General features: G+C 50.6%; 1 protein-coding gene across 1 annotated transcript; it reads left to right on the forward strand.

Moving 5' to 3' along the window:
* The first annotated feature begins 1,030 nt into the window (after positions 1-1,030).
* K441DRAFT_374982 (uncharacterized protein) lies at positions 1,031-2,049 on the forward strand. Its single transcript, XM_067641476.1, has 3 exons — positions 1,031-1,217; positions 1,271-1,826; positions 1,892-2,049. The coding sequence occupies exons 1-3, from the start codon at positions 1,111-1,113 to the stop codon at positions 1,916-1,918; spliced, it is 690 nt and encodes a 229-aa protein (XP_067496648.1). The 5' UTR covers positions 1,031-1,110; the 3' UTR covers positions 1,919-2,049.
* Positions 2,050-2,402: the final 353 nt, after the last annotated feature.

A 2,402-nucleotide genomic window follows, 5' to 3' on the forward strand; every position in this document is an offset into this window, starting at 1 on the left:
AAGAAAAGTCACGCTGCTAAAACTGTACACGCGGCTACCCGGCGATCGATATGGAGAAGGCTACTGAGAGCGGCAAGGCGTGGGTGGGTAACTGTCTATTTCGATGTTCATACCTTGTTACAGACACGCAGTTGGTGATTCACTTCAATTGCCTCGCTCTACTCCCTTTGTTTTCGTCGTCGTAATTGTTCTCGCACACTCCAAGCAACCCCTTGTCTGCCAGCTGCTCCGCCACACTACCCTTTCAGGCACAATTGCCCAGGTCGGCAGCCAAACAGCGCAAAAGAGCAGTCATTTAGCTCGTCAGCTTTTAGCCTATGAGCCACTCACAGCCTTACGTTGCATCGCAGCGCCAATACGGGCGCGTGACGGCACTTCACCCCTCCACCCGACTTTTCATGTCGGGCGCAATCCTGAAAATAATTACAGTAACTACAGCTTGCACGAGCTCCAGCCCCCATGTGCGCGCGCAACAGACAGCAATTTCACTTTGCACGCACTGGAATATTTCAAGTTTAACTCTTATAATTAAGCTAAAAAATTAAAGGCTTTGCCTTTCTTGCGGATGCACAGCTCTTTTGGCAAGCGCACAGTATCTATGCTGGATGGTGCACTTGACTAGTGATTAGCGAAATTGCTGTGTTGGGGCCCGTACACCAGCTGCACTCCCAAATGCACCCCGACTGGCGATCTCATGGACTCCGCACAGTGCGCACCTCACATCCAGCACGTCCGCCAGTCCACCAGCCCCAGTCCACAAATCTTGACACGCCGACCACGGGCACTTCATTTTCCGCCGATATCCTGCGGCGCGCGCTGTTTGAGGCCCGTCAGAGACCACCCCATCCGTGCGCTTCCGGGTCCGGGCATTTTTCGCTGGCGGAGCAGCGAGTGGTTCAGGGTTCTTCCTGATATTCTGTCGAGCACTTCTTCTCCTAGCAATAGGTAACGCTTACTCCATCACATACGAGCACGCTTTCACCCTCTGGGCGCTTGGCAGCTCGGCCTTTCGTGTCCCGTTGAAATTGCGCCAAGAGTTTTGCGACCGGCCCTTGTGGTATTGCGGACCTCCAACGAAACATCCACTACACCAACTGCACTACACCCGCCATGTCTGCGAAGAGACCGTCACCCNCATGTGACGTTTCATCGTTGGCCAAAAAGCCCAGAAGAAGAAATGATTCTCGTTCCGCTTCTAACTACATATTTAATGACTTGTGAGCCTCCTCTCGGTGTTTAACAAAACTCCACCATTAACGCGAGTAAATAGGCAACAGCTCAACACCACCGAATCGCCTTTATTAAGACTGCCCGCAGAGCTTAGAAACAGAATCTACGAGTTTGTTTTTGGCGGCTGTTTGATTCATGTTGAACACGCAGAACTGCCACGTCTAGGTCTGTCCTTTAGAAACAAAGTCCTCCACTATTACCCCTGCAAACCCAACCTCGCCGAGGATGACGCTTACCAAAGGTCCAAAGATGCCTCACTGAACGAGCAAAAGCCCTTGAAAACGCCTAACCACATGGACATGCTGAACTACTGGCGGATGGGCGACAGATTCCACATCGACCCGTGCAAGGACCGTCATAGATACTGTATCCCCGTGCCGAACGGGATGTATATCCCCCGGGAAAGGTTATGGAACAGGACACCTGCCCACCTTAATAAAATCCTGAATCTAGATGTCACCAGAGCCTGCCGCCAAATCCACGACGAGACTAAACTACTCCCTTTCTATCTAAATATATTCGCCTTCCGGCAAGCTACGGCTTTCTTGGGATTTTTTTCCTCTCTTCGATCCTTTCAGGGGCAGGGTGTTAAAGAAGTATGCCTTTTCATGACCGCCGGCAAAGATCTTGATGACCCAACGCTTACATACCGATGGAACAGTGCACTCTTCGTGCCAACCCTACTTGAACGTGTCAAAGGTCTCCGCATTCTTCACATCTCAATTACCATCTCTCATGATAAACTGGGTGGCAATGGACCCATTCGATCTGAGCTTGCTGACCCGGTGCGGTTGGATAATTGGGTAATTGGACTTCAGCAGCTTAGAGGACTCCCTCTCAGAGACGTTACTGTAATTGTCTCCGACGACCCATACTCCAAATTTGGCATGGAAGGATACCACGATGTGATTGGCGGTCATAAAACGTGGCTAGCCTTACGAGAACGAGAATGCTTCACGGCAGAGGAGAAGAGGCAATGGGCAGAGCGGATCAAAAATATGCTGCTGAGGAAGTCGGTGAGGCCGTCACAGTCTACCACAGATGGTTGATGAGCAATTTGAATGGGTAATTAATATACTCTCACTGCGTCGAAACCTTCTAATGAAATAGCAATTGGTCTTCAGAGGACGTCCATCTTATAGTGCAGATGTAGACCGGACATTGTATTTGGG

Source organism: Cenococcum geophilum (genome assembly GCF_001692895.1).
Source record: "Cenococcum geophilum 1.58 unplaced genomic scaffold K441scaffold_92, whole genome shotgun sequence".
Lineage (NCBI taxonomy): Eukaryota > Fungi > Ascomycota > Dothideomycetes > Gloniales > Gloniaceae > Cenococcum > Cenococcum geophilum.